Source organism: Protomyctophum parallelum (assembly GCF_964188405.1).
Source record: "Protomyctophum parallelum genome assembly, chromosome: 23".
In the NCBI taxonomy this organism is placed as follows: Eukaryota; Metazoa; Chordata; class Actinopteri; order Myctophiformes; family Myctophidae; genus Protomyctophum; species Protomyctophum parallelum.
The window spans coordinates 1,949,247-1,972,254 of record NC_139715.1 but is presented as its reverse complement, the minus strand read 5'-3'; the positions used below and the strand labels follow the sequence as shown (position 1 = coordinate 1,972,254).

At 45.1% G+C, this 23,008-nt stretch overlaps 1 protein-coding gene across 1 annotated transcript; it reads left to right on the top strand.

Annotated features, from left to right (window-relative positions):
- Positions 1–319: 319 nt before the first annotated feature.
- Positions 320–22,369, top strand: LOC310854346 (NACHT, LRR and PYD domains-containing protein 3-like; the record flags this gene model as incomplete). Its single annotated transcript, XM_083758944.1, has 7 exons — positions 320–538; positions 2,891–4,608; positions 4,782–4,952; positions 7,127–7,297; positions 16,467–16,616; positions 17,078–17,109; positions 21,810–22,369. 7 exons carry the CDS (start codon positions 320–322, stop codon positions 22,367–22,369), a joined length of 3,021 nt encoding a protein of 1,006 aa, XP_083615070.1.
- Positions 22,370–23,008: the final 639 nt, after the last annotated feature.

The window sequence follows — 23,008 nt, the reverse complement described above, 5'->3', positions numbered from 1 at the left end:
CCTAGGGGCCCTCAGAGGTACCAGGGGTCTTCAACAGGGGGTCCGGGACCCCATCTTCAATAAGTGGTCCGGGACCCCTAGGGGCCCTCAGAGGTACCGTCCGTTTCAGCACAGAAAGTCTGTTTGTACCATGACCTGCAGCTGCACACACGCACGCACGTCGCACGCAAGCCGCTCGTAGGCGGCCGCTTGTGTCAGCCTACCAGAGACGTATTTTTATTATATTTATATATTTTTCTCTTCTTTTTTGTAACATTAACTACAGCTTGTGATCAATATTTTCATACCCAGAGGTTTCTGTTTGTGTCAGGAATAAACCATGGATGGACTTAAGGAACGTATCTTGACAACTCTCAACGATCTGTCAAAAGAAGACTTTAAGCAGTTCCAGTGGCATCTGAAGCTTGTTGATGCTGAAGGCCTCAAGCCGCTCCAAACATGCGACCTGGAAGACGCTGACAGGATGAAGACAGTGGATCTGATCGTGCACTTGTACACTACTCATGCAACTCAGATCGTGGAGGCTGTCCTGAAGAAGGTCAAAATGACTGATCTACAGGAGAACCAAACCAAAGGTAGGTGAAGACATGGTATATATACTATAGTCAGGGGATATTAATACAATCTGGGAATACATTTCTTACCAAGAACTTTCTTCACCAATGTGTTTGTAAAGGTGTCTACTAACATATCCCACATTGGTTTATATTCAACCACCCTAGGGGAATTTTTGACAGCTGCTGAAAGTTGGTATACCATACAACCATTATAAGGCAACATTTTCTAAATTTCATCATGCTTTAAAGATGGAGTGCCGTGATTTTTTTCCACCCTAAAACATGATCATCAGGTCTTATTGTTATATAAGGAGGTATATTTTTTTCAAAAAAGTGTATTTGTTAAAATGTTGTTTTTATGTGGGCATGTGGTGATGGGTGGTGATCCACCTGAACTGAAGCCGCACCCACAGCTGTAGTTGTATGCTAAAGGGGGAGGGGTAAGGGGAGGGGCTGATAATGTGTTCAGCCTCCAGGAAGAAACCCTAAATACAATGTGAATACACCATTGCACATAAAAACGACTCCTGGGTGTCTAATGAAGTATTGTCACCTCATACACATGCAAAACTGGAAAAATGGTGGCACTCCATTTAAGTAGCATGTGACGTGTCAAACTAGGGGTTTTTCATCATTCTGAATCCATTCCAAGCATTAGTTTAGCACAAAACACTCCTTTGGCTAAAATGGCCATAGCCGTCATCACAAATGTGATGAAGTCAGCACATTTGGGCATATGTGGGCAAGTGGCTATGGCTAAACTAGGGGGTTTTCATGATTCTGAATCCATTCAACGCATTAGTTTTGCACGGAAAACACTCCTGGTGAAGAAAATTATTAGTAAGAAATGTATTCCCAGATTTGACATTATACTGATAATATTCCCTGACTAATATGCATATGTTTACAAGTTACTGACAAACTTGAAGACTAAGGGCTGTATTTTGCGTGTCTTAAAAGGTAAGACAACTTTTTGAGAGGTTTGGGTTGTTTTCTTACCTTATTATGGGCAAACTATTCCATTCCATGAGTTATTTCGCTCCGTTGAGTTGAGAAATAAAAATAGTCGCTCATTGACTTCCATTGTAACGGGGAAACAGCTCTCAAAGTCACTCTTTTAGCACATAAACCAACGCAAAAAAAGCTGATTCTGACAGTTTATGACATCAGGAAAACTCATGCAGTTTTATTTTCATCTTTTTTTTAAGATATTTTTTTGCGCCTTACGCCTTTTATTGATTTTTGAAGGGACAGACAGTAGGCTGACAGGAAACGGGAGAGAGATGGGGGGATGACATGCAGTAAAGGCCGTGTCGGGTCCGGGAGTCGAACCCGCGGCACACTGGACTGGATTACCAGTCCGGTGCCCTTATTTTCATCTTTTAAGATAGATTTATAAAGTTACTACTTTAGTCGGAGATAGACTGCAGCAGTACTACGGCGAGGTTTCGTTTGTAAACAGAATTCTCCACGCTGTTTGAGATGCACCCTCGCATATATCAATCCCAGACACAGACACTTTACACACTTCTTCTAAAGTGTCTTATAAAGTATCTCCCTCAAACACGTCCATTGTGTAAGTTTTTTGTGACAAGCGGACGAGATCAAATCCATTTGTTTACATCCCCGTCGTTTCCAATAAGGAAGTGGTGTACAGTTTTGGTCCAATCAGATCAGATGCGAACAGCAGTGATTTGGTCGGCGTAGGCATACCTACCGGATCTTCTTTCTACACAAATTAGTCAAAACAAGACACACACACACACACACACACACACACACACACACACACGCATACACACACACACACACACACACACACCCTCACACACACACACACACACACACACACACACACACACACACACACACACACACACACACACACACACACACACTATTTATTTAATTAGCTGCAGCTGTGTTGCTTACAATACATCACTGTATACTTCTGTAGCATGCCATGTTTTTACCATGTTCTTGTTCTTGTTTTACCATGTTCTTAACCTGATAACATATAGGGTTTTATGCCACTATAATAAACAAAGTGTCAGAACAGAAATACAATTCCATGTCATTTTTTGTATCAATTCAACAAGAAACATTGACAGCTCTATGCCTAGTTTAAATAATAATTAATAAGACATAAAATGGAAGATTCAGCAGCAAGATTCATAATTCAGCATCTACAGCAGCACAGCCATTAATACAGTATAATTACCAAGTCCACTCATTTGAGGACCACATTTATCATAGCATGCACTTACTGGTGTCCTCTGTTCTTTGGTTATTTCGAAATCCTTACTCCCCAACTACTCAAGTCTTTTCTGAAGAAGAGGGGAGAGTATCTGATTGAGTGGAAACGACCTGAAGAAAACCCAGAAGAAACACCTCTGAACCAAGACTTCACAGAGGTCAATGTCACAGTGTTAGCTAGTGGAGAGGTCAACAAGGAACATGAGGTCAGCCAGATTGAAACTATGTCCAGAAAAACATCCAGGCCAGAAACATCAATCAAGTCTCTAGAAATCACTAAACCTTTACCCGGGGAAGCTCCAATCAAAACAGTGTTGATGAAGGGAGTGGCTGGCTCTGGTAAAACAGCCTTAACTCAGAAGTATGCTCAGGACTGGGCAGAAGACAAAGCCAACCAGGATATCCTCTTCATGTTCCCATTCACTTTCCGAGAGCTGAATGTCAAGCAGAATGAGAAGGAATACAGCTTGATGGAACTTCTTCATGGTTATTTTGGCGAAATCAACAAGGCAGATATTTGCAGCGGAAAAGGGTCTAACGTTATGTTCATCTTCGATGGGCTGGATGAGTTTTGTACTCCTCTACGCGATCTATTCCAGAAAAGGGAGATCTGCACTGACGTAGAAAAGAAAATGTCAGTGGCCATGCTGCTGACAAATCTCATCAAGGGGAACCTGCTTCCCAATGCTCGCATCTGGATAACCACACGACCTGCAGCCGCCGATCAGATCCCTGCTATGTATGTTGACAGGGTGACAGAGTTGAGAGGGTTCACTGACGACCAGAAGGAGGAGTACTTCAAGAAGAGAATCAGTGATGAGAAAATGGCAAATAAAATCATCTCACACATCAAGACATCACGAATCCTCCACTTCATGTGTCACATCCCAGTCTTCTGTTGGATCATTGCTGTAGTTCTGAAGGACATTTTAATAAAAGGGACAGTGCTGCCAAAGACCCTGACCGAGATGTACATCCACTTCATGCTGGTTCAGTCCAAACAGAAAGAGACCAAGTATGACTGGAGTCCAGAGAAGAACACGCACGCCATTCTGGCAATGGGAAAACTGGCTTATAAACATCTGAAGAAAAGCAAGCTGATCTTCAATGAAGCAGACCTGAAAGAGTGTGGCATTGATATCAACGATGCAGCAGTGTGTTCAGGCATGTTCACACAGACGTTTAAACAGGTGCGTGGGTTGCACAAGGTCAAGGAGTTCAGCTTTGTCCATCTGAGCGTCCAGGAGTTTCTGGCTGCTCTTTACGTCTTTCACACATTCACCAACACTGGCGTCAATGTACTGTCAACCTCCAAGTGGTCAAAGCTGTTGAAACCACAGTTAAATGACCTCTACCAGAGTGCTGTAGACCAGGCCTTAAAAAGTCCAAATGGACACCTGGACTTGTTCCTCCGTTTCCTGCTGGGCCTCTCGTCGGAGACCAATCAGACTCTCTTACAAAGTCTGCTGGAACATACAGGAAATAGGTCACAGGCCAATCAGAAAACTGTCCAGTACATCAAGAAGAAAATCAGGGAGAATCTCTCTCCAGAGAGAACAATCAATCTGTTCCACTTTCTGAATGAGTTGGGTGATCATTCTCTAGAGGAGGAGATCCAACAGTACCTGACCTCAGGGAGTCTGTCCACTGTCTCTCCTGCTCAGTGGTCAGCTCTGGCCTTCATGTTGCTGTCATCAGGAAAGGAGCTGGACGTGTTTGACCTGAAGAAATACGGTTCTTCAGAAGAGGCTCTTCTGAGGCTGCTGCCAGTGGTCAAAGCCTCCAACAGAGCTCTGTAGGTTGACTGAATACACTTAAAATATGATGTCACAGTTCTATAGGAAATAATACTAATATAATAACGTTTCAATGCTGTTTATCCTTCTTTAATAAATAATGTGATATTGATTTTACAAGGAAAGAAAAAAAGAGAATACAAACAGATTTTTATCACTGCTCCTTTTTCAGGCTGAGTAGCTGTAACCTCTCAGAGCGATGCTGTGTGGAGTTAGCATCAATTCTCAGCTCCAACTGCAGTCTAATAGAATTGGACATGAGCAACAACGATCTGCAGGATTTGGGCATAAAACATCTCTGTCTTGGACTGAGGAGTCCACACTGTAAACTGGAGACCCTCAGGTTTGTATGCCTGACAATTATCCTGGCTTAACCACACACGGAGTTTGCCCTGATTCATTTATATTTTGCGAAGGGCAGAATCCTTTTTTTTTTTTTTTTTTTTTTTGTACCGGCCGATGGGCCGGCCGGTGCGATAGGTCGGCCGGTCCGTGAGTAGGTCGGCCAGTCATTTATATTGATCTGCATATTCCTCTTACTATAGCTCTCTCTCACACACACTTTTCACCCCCGTCCAAAACGGTAGAGGAATGACAGTTACAATTTGGGGGTCCCTGGGGGTCCCCGAACCTTGAGACCCCCAAAGACGCCCCCAGGGGGGCGACACGATTCCAACAAGCCCACCCCCGTCCAAAACGGTAGAGAAATGACAGAGTTACCATATGGGGGTCCATGGGGTCCCCGGACCTTGAGACCCCCAAAGACGCCCCCAGGGGGGCGACACGATTCCAACGAGCCCACCCCCGTCCAAAACGGTAGAGAAATGACAGAGTTACCATTTGGGGGTCCCCCAAAAAAGACCGGACGGCCGACCTATCCACGGACCGGCCGACCTATCCACGGACCGGCCGACCTATCCACGGACCGGCCGACCTACCCACGGACCGGCCGACCTATAAAACGACTGGCCGACAGTGCGCACCGGCCGGCCCGCAGCCGGAACAAATGGATTCTGCCCTTGCTGCTCCCCCAAGCATACACAGCTGTGTTTGTGTAGATGCTGAGTAAGCTGTATGAACCACAATGGATTCAAACCCCATGACTGTGATGGTGAACAGTTACTGTACCCCTCTTTCACCTGAGGGTCCAACAGAGCCCAATAACCTACTATAATAAATATGAACAGTTACTGTACCCCTCTGTCACCTGAGGGTCCAACAGAGCCCAATAACCTACTATAATAAATATGAACAGTTACTGTACCACTCTGTCACCTGAGGGCCCAACAGAGCCCAACAACCTACTATAATAAATATGAAACTAGTAATATTGTAGCACAAATCATTGCTAAGTTTAAGGTATACAATCATAATCTGAGGACCTGAATGGTTATTTGTGACTATTTTTGATACAGAGACAGTCAATGGGTTAGGGTTAGGGTTAGAAGATGAGAAAAACTTAATTCATTCATTCATTCATGTATTCAGTTATTCATTTATTTATTTGTATCCAAAATGAGTTAATAGCACAGGCAAACTCTTCACATACTAGACTAGAGCTTGTCTCAAATAAATGTCAGAGCTGAAATCGAAAAAAAAGAAGTAAAAATCAAATAAATGCTTAAACATGTAGCTAGGTGTAATGTTAGAGACCACAGAAGTGAACCTTTCAAGCCTGTTTTCGCTGTTTTCTGCAAGACATTACTTAAGCCATATCTCTAAAACTGGTGGGTCAAACTGTCAATTTGAAGCTATGATTCCCTGCTTTCATATGACAAAAAAAAATCAATGACTTAGCCTTGGTCAGAAGCGGTCACATTTGAGCTTGAGGAGAGATGAGGGAAGTTCATCCTTGAGAATTGCCCTTGGTCTTTATGATCCAGTCTCGTCTACAAACCATTCAAGTGTGTGTGTGTGTGTGTGTGTGTGTGTGTGTGTGTGTGTGTGTGTGTGTGTGTGTGTGTGTGTGTGTGTGTGCGTGTGCGTGTGCGTGCGTGCGTGGAGTTGGATTGGAACAAATGTATATGTGATTGTAGACATGCACCTTTAATAACACAAATATTAAGAAAGCTAGTGGTAGGCTAAGCATTTTTTTGCAGATTTGCCACACATTCCTTAATTTTCCCTTATTATTTGTATATGATAACATGTTAGGTTAGAAATAAGCAATGCAGTGACACAAACATGTTTAAAAAAGTCCCAAGGTCGAATTAACCCGGAAGCTAACTTTTTGGATGTGTAGATCAAAGAACATGAATTAATCTTAAAATCTATATGTTGTTGATGATCTGGGGGATATCATAGCCTACTATAGCAACCTATAGGGCATAGCAGTGGGCGTTGTCTTTCCACATTCATTTTTCCCATAGAGAACTAACAACAATATATATATATATATATATATATATATATATATATATATATATATATATATATATATATAATCTTTCTTAAATTATTTTATACGAAAGAAAATAAAAAATAAAATCTAATTTTAGCACAATGTTTTTTCTTTAGGCTGAGTGGCTGCAACCTCTCCGAGAGATGCTGTGAGGATTTATCGTCGGTTCTCACCTCCAGCTCTAGTCTTCTAGAATTGGACTTGACTAATAACAATTTGCAGGATTTAGGAATAAAGAAGCTTTGTGTTGGACTGGCGAGTCCAAACTGTACACTGGAGACACTCAGGTTAGTATTCCTTAACCTTTTATGTAAATTACATGTATCCATAATTCCCTAATATAGGCATATTTTGATTACTTCCTGTCAAATGCAAACATACTTACTTGAACTTGACATAAGCAAGAACTTATGAATATATCATTCTTGATTTCATTCACCTGTGTGATTCCCATAGCTGCATGTTCCTCCAACCACACCTGGTTTGAATTACAGAGCTACTCCTTTTAGTTAGAGAAAAGTAGTGAAATGTGTGGCAAATCTGAAAAGAAAATGCTTACCACTAGCTTTCTTCACAAATGTGTTCATAAAGGTGTCTACTATAACCTATACCTATGTTCCAACACAACTCCCTTGGGAAACTTTGTGACAGCTGCTGAAAGTTGGGTTACCAACTAATATAAGGCAAAATTCCCAACATTCCATTATGCTTTAAGTACCATGTGACATGTCAAATTAGGGGGTTTTCATGATGCTGAATCAATTCCAAACATTAGTTTTGCACGAAAACATAGCCATAGCCACTTGCCCAAAATGTGCCCAAATGTGCTGACCTCATCACATTTGTGATGTTTTCTGTGCAAAACTAATGCTTGCAATGGATTCCGCATCAAGAAAACCCCCTAGTTTGACACGTCACATGCTACTTAAAGTATAATAAAATTTGGAAATGTTTGCCTTATATTGGTTGTTAATGGTACCCCAATTTTCAACAGCCGTCACAACGTTTCCAAATGGAGTTGGATTGGAACAAATGTATATATACATTACATGTATATATACATTACATACATACAACACAATCACATGTATGTGATTGTGTTTATGAACACAAATATTAAGAAAGCTAGTGGTAGGCTAAGCATTCTTTTGCAGATTTGCCACACATTCCTTAATTTTCCCTTATTATTTGTATATGATAACATGTTAGGTTAGAAATAAGCAATGCAGTGACACAAACATGTTTCAAAAAGTCCCAAGGTCGAATTAACCCGGAAGCTAACTTTTTGGATGTGTAGAACAACAAAGAACGTGTGGTTACGTGGTAACCTATGTTCTCTGAGTGAAGAGACTATCTCTCCACCCAACATATTTCATATGTATGGGGAATGTCCCCACCTCACTTGTGACGTGGATACCTCTTTAAGACACACCAGTGCACTGGCACGCACGGGTATATAAGGCCCAGGTGGTGCGTGATTACACTGGTTTACTTGATCGACACCGCTTCTGAGCGACATCGAGGTGGAGAGATAGTCTCTTCACTCAGAGAACATAGGTTACCACGTAACCACACGTTCTCTATCGTATCAGAGACTATCTCTCCACCCAACATATTTCATATGTATGGGGAACTCTGTAAGACACCTCGTGAGGAAGCGAAGCAGTCCCAGAACCCCAAAGACAACACCAGTGGGCTTCGACCCAGCACATACTGAATTTGGAATGATTCATCATGTATGTTCAATGTAATGTATTTACAACCCCTGGAACGGCCGGACAGCCAGACGCCATCCGCCGCCAAATGCTCAGGCGCTAGGCGCCACCCAGAGCCCGGCCCTGCAAGACGCTAAGGCCAGAGACCACAGGGGTGAAGGGCCGCCCAAGCCAGCCCACTAGACGCAAGGCTGGCTTGACTGGTGAAGGTGACAATGACACCCACCGCTGAGTAGCATGCGAGACCAACTCCCCGAAGGGAGCGAATGCTGCATGTTCAGCCGGTATAACCGGGTGAATGTACATTAGACGGAGTAGACTATGTCGCCGCTGTGCAGGTCTGTCAGAGACGCACCTTTCCACAGCGTCCCCAGGTGGAGTGTGCCTGCCCTCCAGGCGGCACTGGTACTCCTACCTGTTTGTGTGCTGGATAACCTCTGTGATCCATGCACTCTCACTTGAAGCACTCAAAGAGCTGGTTCGTTACTCTGTGGGCCTTGTGTGGCCCTGGCATACGAATCTAATGCTCCAATAGGGCAGAGTGAGGACCGACTCCGTCTCTGTATGTCTACTGTCTGTATGACGATGGTAGGACAGAGCTCAATCACCTGATTGAGACGTGCCCTTTTGAAAACATTGGGGAGAAAGGCCGGTTTGGGGCAAGACTATACCATCATCCGGCATAGGCCTGCAGAGCTCATTATGGATTGACAGAGCTCGCAACTCCCCCATTTCTCCTTGCAGATGTGACACCGACAAGACTGCTGTCTTGAGCATGTCACGCTCACTGACTAAAGGTCGTAGAGCCTCCGGAGCTAACCCCAGATGGGCCTGATTGGGTCCCTAACCTGAGCTCCTCTGGGCCTCAGGGCACCCTTCAGGAAATGCTCTTCCTTTCTTTGTAACGAGGTTACTGCAGTCTGCAGGGCCTGCGCTCCCGCTCAAGTCAGCCTGCCGAACACTCGGTCAGCTGACTGTTGAAGCCCTGTTCTCTGAACCGGAATGATCCTTATGTCACATCACGGTTTTACAAGTAAAAAGTGGATGGCCTTCGTTTTTGTGCATAGTTCCCATCGCGTTTATGCTGCGGAGCTAAGCACACACCCAGTGAGAAGGGTGCTGGATGCCACACTGATACCACATAATGGTAGAACCTGATAAATGCTGACAGCATCGATCAAGAGGCTGTCCCACAAAACTCAGATTGGAGGGCATCTCGCCGTAAACCCATGCGGCAGCGAGGCCTTGTGTGGAATGTGCACATGTTCCCGTTGGGGCTGGCCTGCCTGCCCACCTATATGCCTGCTGGATTGTTTCACAAGCCAATGAGTGAAGTCCAGTCTTGGAGACTATCTGCCTAAGACAGTTAGGCCCATTTACCCTGCTCCACCACCCTGCTTATAGGAGGGTGGGAAGGGTGAAAATCAATAGACTGACTGGCTCACACTCTGATCAGGCCGTAGGCAAAATGCAGGGATTGATGGCGACAACACCTAAGCATTGCCATGTAGGAAGCGGCAGCACCCCTCACTGACAGAGACATTCTTGTGGCTGACACTGCAGTGCTAACAGCAAGAATGCTGTCCTGTGAGAAGCCATTGCAGCCCAAGTCTCCACGGGCTTAATTGGCTCATGCCGTAAGGCAGACAATACCACCCCCCGAGGAGGGACTGCTGGCCTATTGTGTGAGGGATGAACGGTATGAGGACCAACTGGGTGACTATTGTGTCGCCCTTGTGTGGGACAGCGGCCCGCCATGTTGCCAGATCCCTGGCCTAGCCACACGATTACCTCTGGATGAGGAGGGAGCTCAACCGGTCTCCAACACACAGAATTACACCCAGGTGTTTAAACGGCCATGCCGTAATACAACCTTATGGTGGTTCTGCTCACCCCTGACAGTCTCGTCACATTCTGCTGTGTGAACAGCAGTGTGAATTCGCTGGAACAACGTGGAACGTGTAAACTGACGCTGTCAACGATACGCCCACGTAGTGCATGACTGTGAATGACAGATAATGCACTGGCTGCATGTTCAGAAGAGCCGGAGGCACAAAGTGCACCATGATTGCCCTCAGCCCTAAGGGGCGGAGGCACAACCTGAGGGTGGCCCGACTCACTAGAGCAAGGGACAGAGTCCCTGCTTTGCCCTCTAACACATGCCGAGGAGCGCTGCGGACTGTGAGAGTTGACGCCTGCAAGGCCTCTTGTTGAGGTGCCGGCCTAGGTGCCCAAAGTGCTGCAGGTGCCTGGCCACGTTGTTGTGGCACTGCACCTCTGAGCGAGCACACACCATTCAGTTATCCAATTTAGGATGCAAAGGCCCTCCCGCCAAGGACTATGTCCAATCGGGGGGCTAGACATATGCCGAATGGGAGGACACGGGACTCGAAGGTTCTGTCATCTAAGACAAGCCGGTCAGTGCGTCAGACCCGGGATCTGAGAATAAGCATCCCCGGTCGAGCATGGCAAGCCAGTCGCCTTGGAGGATGGCCTGTAAGACCCTCAGCCCTTCCTTGCCGGGAGTGCTGTAAGCAGCACCCCACCCTCCCGAAGACATAGTGGAACCCACCCAGGGGTCCACCTGAATTGTCTTCCAGGACAACCGCTGTCCCGAGAGACAGCGGGTGGGGTCTGGGGCCTTAACTGTCAGGACTGAGGTATGGGCTTAGCCCGCCGAGCACATTTTTAGCCATACCCTGCCGGTTGGCCTGTAACCGGACCCGTAGGTCCCTGGAACTGCCAAACCTGACTGGGGTTGCACAGCCTGAGGGGTGACCGAGGCAGGCTACTCATGGCCTTGCCGGAGCATTCCTGCACCTCCTGTGCACCTCCACAGCCTCCTTAGGATGCTGTAGCAAAGCACTGGCCTTTTGGCCAAACATGGCCGGTGGCTCAATAGGCAGCGTGGGGGAGCTTGTCCTCCTATCGCAGCTTGGCCTGGGGCTGCCACAGACGGCACCTCACCAAAGGGCATCAATAGCATGCCTGCTGCCACTGCCTGGGGAGCCTGAAAGCCAGTCGCTGCAGCTCCTCAATAAGGTCCGGGCCCTAATGGTCACATAAGTGCCACATATAAGCCGGTGCTGAAGCAGTGACAGAATAACCCTGTGTTGACTAGCTGTGCCTAGATAGCCATAGTGCATTCTCGGGATGAGAAGGAGCTTACTTTGTGGTTTCGAACCGGTAACCGGATTATACCATGCAAGTTTACACCTATAGGTGCGTGAACGGCCTTGCCGTGATACACCGTACAGAGTATTCCGCCCGACAGCCGCGGCACACTCGAGTTGCCAACATTGGCGAAACTACATCACGGACGCGTGAGCTGACACGGTCAGCAATACGCCGTATATACAGTAGTGTGCAAATGGCTGTGATTTCAGGGCTTGCTCCTGGCAGACTCAGCACGTCCTATACACTGTATAGTGCGCTACTACACCTGAACGCGGAAAGCTGACTGCCACGGCAGCCATACGCTCATCCTGTCTATGACAGAACCCACGGTTCGGAGGATGAGCTTGCTCCGTGGCGTCCCCCGTCGCACGGGTTCTACCACGCAGTCTACACCGGAGTGCGTGAACGGCTTTAGCCGCAATACACTCAAGTGAGCTCTCTCTCACGAGGCGAGGCAAAAACACGGCACTACAGATGCGGAAGTCGCCCCAGCGACAATACGCCTGTATAGTGCGTTTTAATGCTATAGCCTGGCCGGGCTGTTGTTTTGATTGATTGATTTACTGATTTACTAACAGCTTGCAGAATTACAGTACATTTCGAGTACAACTCAATACAAATACTGTTAACAGAGAGTGGGCGATACCATAAAGCATTACACTTGTTTACAATAGGGCCCACCATCTTCAATTCATCAAAACATTTAGAGACGTACGAATATACACAACTATATTCACTGCGCACTCGCAGGTCCCCTCCAGCCCACAGAATATGCAGCATGGATGCGTGAATTGACGCCATGCCAATAATACACCCATATAGTGCGTTGTATTCCACTGCCTTTAAGGATTACCGGGCCACTGGTCCTGTCTGTGTCACTGCACTCAGATCGACAGACAGGCTACACCACAGGAGCGTAAACTGGCGCCCCGCCAGCAATACCCCTGTATAGTGTGTTATATGGCCGTCGGATTCCTTCATTCCTCCTAGCCTCAACTGGCAAGAGGAAGAAAAACATACAGGAGTCAGGATCTTCATGAGCTGCTATCAGCATGACCAGGGAACCCACAGGTCACCCACTGGTCATGGCCATCCTCTGTGGGCATATGTGCCCCACGCAGCCCCAGAGAAACCCCTGCTGTTTCCATTTAATTCAATACCTATATACACTATTATTTTAATATGTTATATTAAATATATACAAATTTAATTGCTTAAACATGCTCAAAAAACGGGGAGTATAGTAATGTGCTTGAGAAGTGAGGGCACAATTTACCCTATGTGCAATTTACACTGCTGTCTCTCAGTCACATATTGATATTCATGTGTTGTTTTTTTTTTGTTTTTTTTTCTCGGTAACATGTTTCATGTGGACCCCAAAGACTAGCTGACTGCCATGGCATCAGCTAATGGGGATCTTTCCAAATAGAAAAATAACTAAACAACAGCCAGCTGAGTTCTATAGTCTCTCTCTCTCTCTCTCTGGAGGAGGTTGCACCTGAATTTCCTAGCTGCACTGAGACACAGAGTGTTTGAGTTGGAGACAAACACTCTGCTCCAAACGTTTTGCATTATATAGTGTATATACGTATACCAATTTCCACTGTTTGGTCCACTAGAACAGGGATTTATGAGAGTCTCCCTCGACTTTCCAGGCAACAATTTACCCTACGATATATCACCGTGCACTGGAGACCAAACTTTGTTTGTTGTGGAATTAGCTCGTCCTGTCTATGACTGACAGGACCCACGGTTCGGAGGATAAGCTTGCTCCGTGGCTTCCCCCGTCCGTACGGGTTCTACCACGCAGTCTACACCAGGGTGTGTGAACGGCTTTAGCCGCAATACACCCCAGGGAGCTCTGTCTCTCACGAGGCGAAGCAAAAGAACACAGCACCAAAGACGCGGAAGCCGCCCCAGCGACAATACGCCTGTATACTATACACTAGTGTATAGTGTGCTGTGTTAAATTATAAGCCTATAGCGGGGCTGATGTTTCGCTGCGCCAAACGCAGGTCCACTCCAGCCCACGGAATATGCATCACGGATGCGTTAACTGACACCAAGCCAGTGATACAAACGTATAGTGCGATTATTCCACTGCTTTACAGGATTACAGAGCCAATGATCCTATAGCGGGGCTGATGTTTCGCTGCGCCAACCGCAGGTCCACTCCAGCCCACGGAATATGCATCACGGATGCGTTAACTGACACCAAGCCAGTGATACAAACGTATAGTGCGATTATTCCGCTGCTTTACAGGATTACAGAGCCAATGGTCCTGTCTGTGTCCCTGCCCACAGGTCGACAGACAGGCTACACCACAGGACGCGTAAACTAACACTATGTCAGCAATACGCCTGTAACGGTGTTTTGGCTGGTGTTACCCTGTTTTTGTTTGCTATACCTACAAACGAGCTGTGTGACAGCAATCCAGAGAGGAGCGATCCACGCCAGCTCTCTAACCTGCCTCCAGCAGTGGATTAATCCGGCTGCCAGAACTCGTGAGTAGTTGCTTTTCAAAAAGTCTAAAAAATGCAGTTATTGTTGATAACTTGCTCTGCACTTCCGTTGAGGAGACCACGTCTTGGACTGCTCGGTGGAGATCAAAAAAGCAGTGTAATCACGCACCACCTGGGCCTTATATACCCGTGCGTGCCAGTGCACTGGTGTGTCTTAAAGAGGTATCCACGTCACAAGTGAGGTGGGGACATTCCCCATACATATGAAATATGTTGGGTGGAGAGATAGTCTCTGATACGATAGAGAACATGAATTAATGTTAAAATCTATATGTTGTTGATGATGTGGGGGGTATAATAGCCTACTATAGCAGCCTATAGGGCATAGCAGTGGGCGTTGTGGTTCCACATTCATTTTTCCCATAGAGATTTACAGAAAAATATTTATCAATTATTTTAAGCCTATAATCAAGCTATCCAGAATCCTGGCGAGTCATGCACATAAAACCATTGATTTAGTGAAAAAAAAGAAAACCGCTAAACAAAGGGTATTAATTCAATTTAGTACAACATATAATTAAATATTCAATGTTTTTTTTCTCTCACACTTATTGCATGAGAGTTGACAGCTCTGTCTCAACATTTAAAAACATAACCATACTGTAATTTTCACCTGATGTGAATTAATGTATCCCCTAGCCTATCCAGATTCAGGGGTTATGCATTTTTCTCCTGTCCCGTCCCGCCACAGGAGCCAGCCCGCACCAACCTTCCCCCCAAAAATATATTAATCAACCACCCGCCCACTCGCCCAGCGGCCTGCAAAAACAAAAAGTAGCCTAACGACGGCTTTTCAACACCCAGCAAGTTCATAGTTCACGTCATATTAGAAGGGACCTATCAGCCAAAACTGCACAGCTGTATATGCATGCTATGATTTTCTCACACCTATCATACAGCATCACAACATGGTCACAATCCTCTCAAACGGTCTTAAAACCAATAACATCAATATACAAACAGGCTATAAAAATCATGTATCAAAAACCAATGAGATGGCACATTTGTGGTGTTCTAAAAAAACACAACCTTTTTACATTTGAAAATGTTGTATTTTTTTCTACTATCAAATTGGTTTTTAAGTGTTTACAGAGTCATGTCTCACCTTTGTTCTCTGGACTGATAGTTAGACTTCCGAGCTCTGGTAGAGCAACCACTCGCGCCTCAACAAGTGGTAACTGTGTTGTTCCCAGGTGTAACAACACATTCGGACAGTCTGCCTTTTCAGTAAAGGGAGCTAACTTATGGAACTCCTTGCCTACGGTCTTAAAACTAGAGACGGATGGTAATGTGTTCTATAGAGGTCTCAAACTATGGTTGAAATCAGATCAACTGTGCTCACATGTATAGCTCCTGACTGGTTACGAGAATGATTATGTTTACTTTTGTACTGGAGGTTATGTAATGTACTGTAACCTTGCTGTAAATTTCACTTGAATGTACTTTTTATTGAATGTACTTCTTATTTTTAGATTGGGTGTTCTTTTAACTTTGTATTTTCAGAAAAGTCTCCTATGGACAAGTGGTGAAAACTAGCACTCGTGCTAACACACTGTAAACGATGCATCTACAAGTTGTACAATTGTGCAATGAGCAATGTGATTGTTATGTCCATATCAAATAAATAAAACATAAACATAAACTCCATTCAATTTCAATTGCTTTCGAGAGAGAGAGAGAGTTATCTTGATTATTGATTATTATCATGGACTTATTATTCAAGGAGGAGTCTAAGTAAACGGGACATGAGATGTCTCATGAGCAAAGCTAGGCTAGTCCAGTAGCCTTGTCGTGTAAACAAAGGCTAGAACCATGTAATATGTAAACAACAGCGTGTAGCATTAACGTTTGGATTCTAACTTACCTGTCTGAAAATGATTATTAGCCATTACGATACGATGTTTCTTTGATAACTCCGACATCTCATGTCCTTGGTTGTGTGTGTGTGTGTGTGTGTGTGTGTGTGTGTGTGTGTGTGTGTGTGTGTGTGTGTGTGTGTGTGTGTGTGTGTGTGTGTGCATGCGTGCATGCGTGTGTGTAGGTTGTCAGGCTGCATGGTCTCAAAGGAAGGTTGTTCTTATCTGGTCTCAGCTCTGAGATCCAACTCCCACCTGAAAGTGTTGGACTTGAGCTACAATCACCCAGGAGACCAAGAGACGCTGCCCTCTGCTGGACAACTGCAGACTCTCAGGTATGGACAGACTTGATGTCAGTCAGTGTAAATGTGCCTAGTTGTTGTTTAACCCATTTAGACCTGACACTAGATTCTAGTTTTCATAGTTTTCAGAAAAACCCTGTTTCTATGTCAGTGGTTCTCAAACTATTTCATGTCAAGGACCCCAAACATTATATGTATTTGGCCACCGACCCCCATCTGAAAATATGTTGTTCCATGGACCCCCAAAGGCAAAGATTTTAGTTAAAAACGTTTGTTCTGGAACAATATATATTCCAAATAGCAGATCTACAAGCTCGTTGCGTAGCACCGGGTGCCACGCTACGAGCTTGTCTACTATTTTTCAACAGCTAATGTATAACATAATGCTTAAAACAACAAAAGGGTGCTGTATAGTAGCATTTAATGTTTAATAAATGGCATTATCTATCATTGTTGTTTCTATTATCTTATCTTTGTCTCTCCTTCACCCACAGTGACCACAGTGGAGAGTGCAGGCTGAGACCAGGTGTGAGGAAGTGTAAGTGTTTATTCTGTTGTATTCATGAAATCAAAGAAGCACAACATCCTGCTATGCTGTATGAACAGCTCATATTATACAGCATGTCACTTTCACTTAACATAACTGTAATGTGTTTATATTAACCAAAACATGCATTATATTTCAGGGGGTTTATTACTAAACACAATGTAGTTTTGAGTGAACTCTGCCTACCTATGGTGTCCACATAGGATTCTAGAATTATACACTATGGCCCTCATTTATCAACCTTGCGTACGCCAAAATATGGGTACACGCCATTTCCGCCGAAGCTTGAAATTGAACTTGTGCCAAGACAAAAATCACGTCTGGTCGGGAGCTGTCGTACGCTTTGTCCTCACCTGTTTTTCTGTCGTAGAACAGCGGAGCAGCATTGTTTGACCAGCTGAGAGGCTGTCACAGGCATCTAAACACATGTGTCATATGAAATTAATAGGAGATAAAATCGCGCAATTAAAAACAATGTTGCAAGTTAGATGCTTAAGCCATTTAAACAGTGTTTTGCACGAGGAGCGCATACATGCGAGGATTTGGGCTGTCTGTGCTGAAATATTTCCATGACGGGAAGTTGGAGAGTATAGTGCAGTGCTGCAGCTGTGGAGAGTCCCAACGTGGGTAGCCTACTGTAGCCTAATCTACAGCAGGCCGATGTCTTTCTGTAGTTACGGTATGTGCAATCTCCTCCTCGTTTAATAAACCAGACGCGTCGCTCGAATGCCAAATGTACCGTGCCAGCGCAAGTGAGTGCAGTACTTTCATCCGACGGAGCATTGGTCCGAACGACAACCTACCTCCTCCCTCACCCTAACCCTAACCTCCCCCGGGGCAGACACCTAAACCTAACCGCAACCCTCTCCCGACGCGCAGCGCACCTCGGAGCATCGGATGATAGTATGCCTCCCAGCGCAAGTGGGAACCTCATCGGAGATAGGTAGGCTACCCAGCCAGCCCACCACCACCACCACCACCAGTGCCAGCCACATGAGGCTACGGTTTTGGCTGCATATTCATATATTGACAGTTGACAGCCCAGCCACTGCAGCGGCTGGCGACTGCGAGGCAATCTAAATAGACTGTCGAACGTGCATGGTCAGTTGGTCACGGTGTCACGGACGGACCACAGTGATAGAGACAGACAGACAGGACAGGACGGGACAGGAGGAGCACCTATGCAAAACAGCAGCGCTGCGTGTGTGTGCCTATTTGTTATTTAATTCATGGTTCACAGGTTCAGGTTTTATATATAAATAAAAAGGTTTCCCCCGCTTGCCTTGCTGCCCACCTCACCCCCCCCCCCCCCCTCTCTCTCATACACAGACACACACACACACACACACACACACACACACACACACACACACACACACACACACACACACACACAGACGCACGCACATGCAACTTGCAAGCCCAACTGGTGTGTTGTATCTTAAATAAATAAAGAACGAACACCTGCATGAATTAAATAACGCAAATATACAACAAGATGTATTAGTGAACGAAAACCTGAACCTGTGAACCATGAATTAATTAACAAATTGGCGCGCACAAACACGCTGCTGTTTTGCAAATAGGTGCATCTCCTTATATGCCCTGTCTGTCTGTCTCTATCACTGTGGTCCGTCCATGACACCGTGACCATGCACGTTTATGACAATCTATTTAGATTACCTCGCTAGTACAGTGGCTGGGCTTTCAACTGTCAATTATATGAATATGCAGCCTAAACCAGTCTCGTGTGGCACTGGCACTGCATGGTAGTGGTGGCTGGCTGGGTTACCCTACCTATCTCCGATGTGTCCCCACTTGCGCTGGCACGGCACATTTGGCATTCAAGCGACGTGTCAGGTTTATCCTTAAACAGGAGGAGATTGCACATACTGTAACTCCAGAAAGATATCGGCCTGCTGTAGGTTAGACTACAGTAGCCTACCCTACTTGACTGCAGAGCTGCAGTCTCCCTCAAATGACTCTCGATTCATATCATGAAACTATTCCAGGTGGGGGGGCCAGGGGGATTCCAGCACAGGCAGCGCAAATCCTCATATAGGCCTATAGGGTATGCGCAAAACACTGTTTAAATGGCTTAAGCAAACTTTTTAATTGCGTGATTTTAATTGCTTGCACACTTGGAAATATTCTACCAATTTCATGACATGCCTTTGTAATATGTAATGTAATATTAGTTTTATACATTTTTAGGAGTGAAAACATATGTTTAGATGCCTCTGACAGCCTGTCAGCATTTCAGAAAATACGACAGCTCCCGACCTGACGAGATTTTTGTCCTGGCTCATGTTCAAGTTCAAGGTTTTGCGGAAATGATGAATGCCGAAAATTGTGGTCATTTCCGACGTGCACCCATATTTTTGCTTACGCCGCGTTGATAAATGAGGGCCTAAGTACCTACTGTGCGTCTCAAAGCTTTCAGCACTTCCTCTCTGAATGTAAACTCTCTGGCCTGTAAGAGCACACCAAACAGAAGTGATTTAGTTAAAGACAGCCTCTTTCTAATTAAACAACTGTTGATGTGGACTTAAATAGTTAAAGGTACGTTAACTATTAGTGAGACATTTATTTAAGAGTCTCAACCACTTAAGAGGACCATATAAAATTAACTCAAACTAGTGCTGGTTGTCTGGTCTAGGCCCTGCCGCAGTGGTGTCCGATTAGAACATTACCGGGATGCTGAAACTTCCAAAGCCAGTTGTTAGGCCAGATATCCTGTCTTATACGGAGTCTCTTGCAAGGAGCGTAGCAAATGCTGCTAGCTACCCTAAACCTTTCGGATTGTACTTATATAAGGTTCTTACTGTGTGCGTGTCATGATGACGATGCCAAACGTGTATCCCCATATATGAGGTTTCTACATTAGCCTGATGTCAGTGCTGGATGTCGCCGTCATCCTCATATTATGGAGCTCTAGGTGAAAGCCTCCGCTACAGCCACCCCTAAGACCTACGACGAATAGCCACAAAGCCAATTTACAAGCTCGCAACGTGTTGCATCATGACGCATTGAGAGCTTGTATATCGGCTACTTTCACCGTCTTTGGACTTTTTATGAATACAGTTGATCAGTACAACCACTGGTTTATTTACCTTAGGAGGTACAATACTCTTAAAGAGATCCATCTAAACATAATATAAGCAATCAAATACTGGGTGAATTACTATAATTGCAATTATGGTACATCTATTGATTTAAAACAAACAGCCTTCTTTTAAATATATTTTTTATGGGTTAATTATTTGTAACCCATTTTTCACCCGTGTGTCAATCATCTTATGTGATCCTGGGCTCTACACACCCTCCACCAACCTAGTCCCCATATATGGGGGACAAGGGGAGAGCAACGGACTTGAACTCATGCTTCCTTCATGCCTGAGTGTCCAAGTTGCTCCTTTACACCTGACAGGGGGAGTTTCCCTGGTTGGATGTAGCACGTGGAAGGAACACGTTATTCCAACCAGTTCCTTTCCCCTCCATCAGGCGCCCCGGCTGGCCAGGGGGAGGCAGTTTAGTGACCAGGATTACTGCATGTTTTTTGTGAGGGTACCTACCCTAGGGGACACGGGGAAAACATGCAAACTCCACACAGAAAGGCCCTTTCGCCAACCCCGCCTTCGGGTAAGGGCACTGATGACGCAGAGGAGGAAACATGCCACCAGCACCCACAGCGTCCCGAGACAAACAGCCTTCTGAGTTCCACATTAACCCGTTTAGACCTGAGGATGATTCTACAAATGCCTTCTAAATCCTGACAGTTTTCTGAAAAACCCATGTTTCTGTCAGTCGTTCTCAAACATCTTCATGTCAAGGACCCCCAGAAATATATGTATTTGGCCCCCAACCCCCAGCTGGAAATATGTTGTTCCAGGGACCCCCCAGAAGCAAAGATATGAGTTAAAACACAGACTATCTGAGGCTTTTATTTTGACTATGTCCATCAATAGCTTCCTGTCGGGGCACTGATAGCCGAGTGGTAAAGACACGTACCACATGGGCTCTGATTCCTGACAGGTCTGGGGTTCAATTCCTAATCCTGGTGACGGCTTCACTGCATGTCACTCCCCAACTCACCCCCTGTTTCCTGTCTCTGTCAGTTGTACTATTGAATAAAGGCAGAAAGTCCCCAGAAATATAGAGACAAACTATTACAAATTCACTATTATTAAATGTTTTTATAGATGTATCTGTGTGTGTGTGTGTGTGTGTGTGTGTGTGTGTGTGTGTGTGTGTGTGTGTGTGTGTGTGTGTGTGTGTGTGTGTGTGTGTGTGTGTGTGTGTGTGTGTGTGTGTGTGTGTGAGAGAGAGAGAGTGTGTGCGTGCGTGCGTTATTGTATGTCCGTTGTATTATTGTATGTTCCTATACATAGTTAGTGTACATCCATCACCATGTGCTGTGAACTTGTAGATCTTATTATTATTGTTGTTGTTGTTGTTATTATTAACCAGATTAACTATATTCAAGGTAATTATACAGCAGCTGAACATCATACAGAAAATGGCAGATCTACAAGCTCACAACGCACCGCAATGCATTGTGAGCTTGTCAATACGATTTGAAGCAGTGCTCATAGGTTAATACGTTCAATAATTCTGTATATTATTATGAAGTTGTATGTGATTGTAAAGTGGTGTTGTGTTGTGTGTTCTCTCATCAGATGTGTGTGAACTCACACTGGATCCAAACACAGCAAACGGAAACCTCTCTCTGTCTGAGAACTACAGGAAGGTGACATGTGTGGAAGATGATCAGCACTATCCAGATCACCCAGACAGATTTACCTACTGGGATCAGGTTCTGTGTAGAGAGACTCTGACTGGACGTTGTTACTCTGAGGTAGAGTGGAGTGGATGGGTTAGTATATCAGGGACAACCAGAGAAATCAAGAGGAGAGGAGGCGGTGATGACTGTTCGTTAGGATACAATAAGATGTCCTGGAGTCTGCAATGTGATGATGATGAGAACAGTTACTCTGTCCTTCACAATGGGAAGATGACTAAACTCTCTGTCCGTCGCTCTGACTCTGTCCTCGGTCTCCGTCGCTCCAACAGAGTAGCAGTGTACGTGGACTGCTCTGCTGGCACTCTGTCCTTCTACAAAGTGTCCTCTAACACACTGACACACCTTCACACCTTCCAGACCACTTCCACTGAACCACTCTGTGTTGGGTTCAGGTGCTGGACGTATGGTTCCTCATTGTCTCTGTGTCAGATCTAGGAGGAACAGTAACACCATGTGACCTGGATGCACTGCTGCTTACGCAGGACAGGACAGGCTTCAGACGCCCCTCCATAGCAGACCAGTGTTGTTTTTGGGCAGCAAATTTAGATTTTAGTTTTAGTCATAGTCTCTTCAATAGTTTTCATTTAGTTTCAGTCACATTTCAGTCATCTGGAATGTTTTAGTGTTAGTCTAGTTTTAGTCGACTAAATATCATAAGATTTTAGTCGGCTAAATCTACAGTTGATTTAGTCAACTAAAATGTATTTTGGCGGGCCTTGATGGCGTCATTTTTACACTTTCTGAAAATAGACGATCTACAAGCTCACAACGCGTCGCAGCGCGTCTCAGCGTGATGCGTTGTGAGCTTGTAGATCTGCTATTTTCAGCATGTAACCTAGTGTAAAATGACTTATACTGGATATCTTCCTCACATTTTAGTCTATTTTGTATTTGTTCAGTACATTTAGTCTTAGTTTTAGTCATCTGGCCATCTCTGAAGATCACAACCTCACCTCACCCTGGATAACCATACATGGAGAAGACTTCACCTAGATCTGCATATATGGAGCCGGCCAGCAACTCTACATCTGACCTCAAACCTCAAACCCTTAGATCTCCATATATGGAGCTGAC